The sequence below is a fragment of the Apis dorsata genome, unplaced genomic scaffold (assembly GCF_000469605.1).
Source record: "Apis dorsata unplaced genomic scaffold, Apis dorsata 1.3 scaffold_52, whole genome shotgun sequence".
Lineage (NCBI taxonomy): Eukaryota > Metazoa > Arthropoda > Insecta > Hymenoptera > Apidae > Apis > Apis dorsata.
The window spans coordinates 1,004,599-1,004,840 of record NW_006263353.1 but is presented as its reverse complement, the minus strand read 5'-3'; the positions used below and the strand labels follow the sequence as shown (position 1 = coordinate 1,004,840).

General features: G+C 12.8%; 1 protein-coding gene across 1 annotated transcript in view; it reads left to right on the top strand.

Moving 5' to 3' along the window:
- Positions 1 to 242, top strand: part of LOC102680641 (transmembrane protein 205) — an 18,150-nt gene that overhangs the window by 15,748 nt on the left and 2,160 nt on the right. The window contains exon 2 of the mRNA XM_031515013.1: positions 210 to 240. Coding sequence (XP_031370873.1) covers positions 210 to 240 — 31 coding nt within the window. The remainder of the gene's footprint in view (positions 1 to 209; positions 241 to 242) is intronic.

Sequence of the window (242 nt, the reverse complement as noted above, 5' to 3'; positions counted from 1 at the left end):
ATCATACTAAAAATATATATATATACATATATATATATATATGTATGTATATATATAATTCTATTATTTCTAATCTAATATTTATTATAAATATATTATAATTATATTATAAATATTATAATAAAAATCATACCAAAAAATATATATATATAGTATATATAATAATACTTTTTAATGCTATTATTAATATAAAAGTTCTTTTCTTATAGAATCTTGTTTTATACAACACAACCGGCTCACAT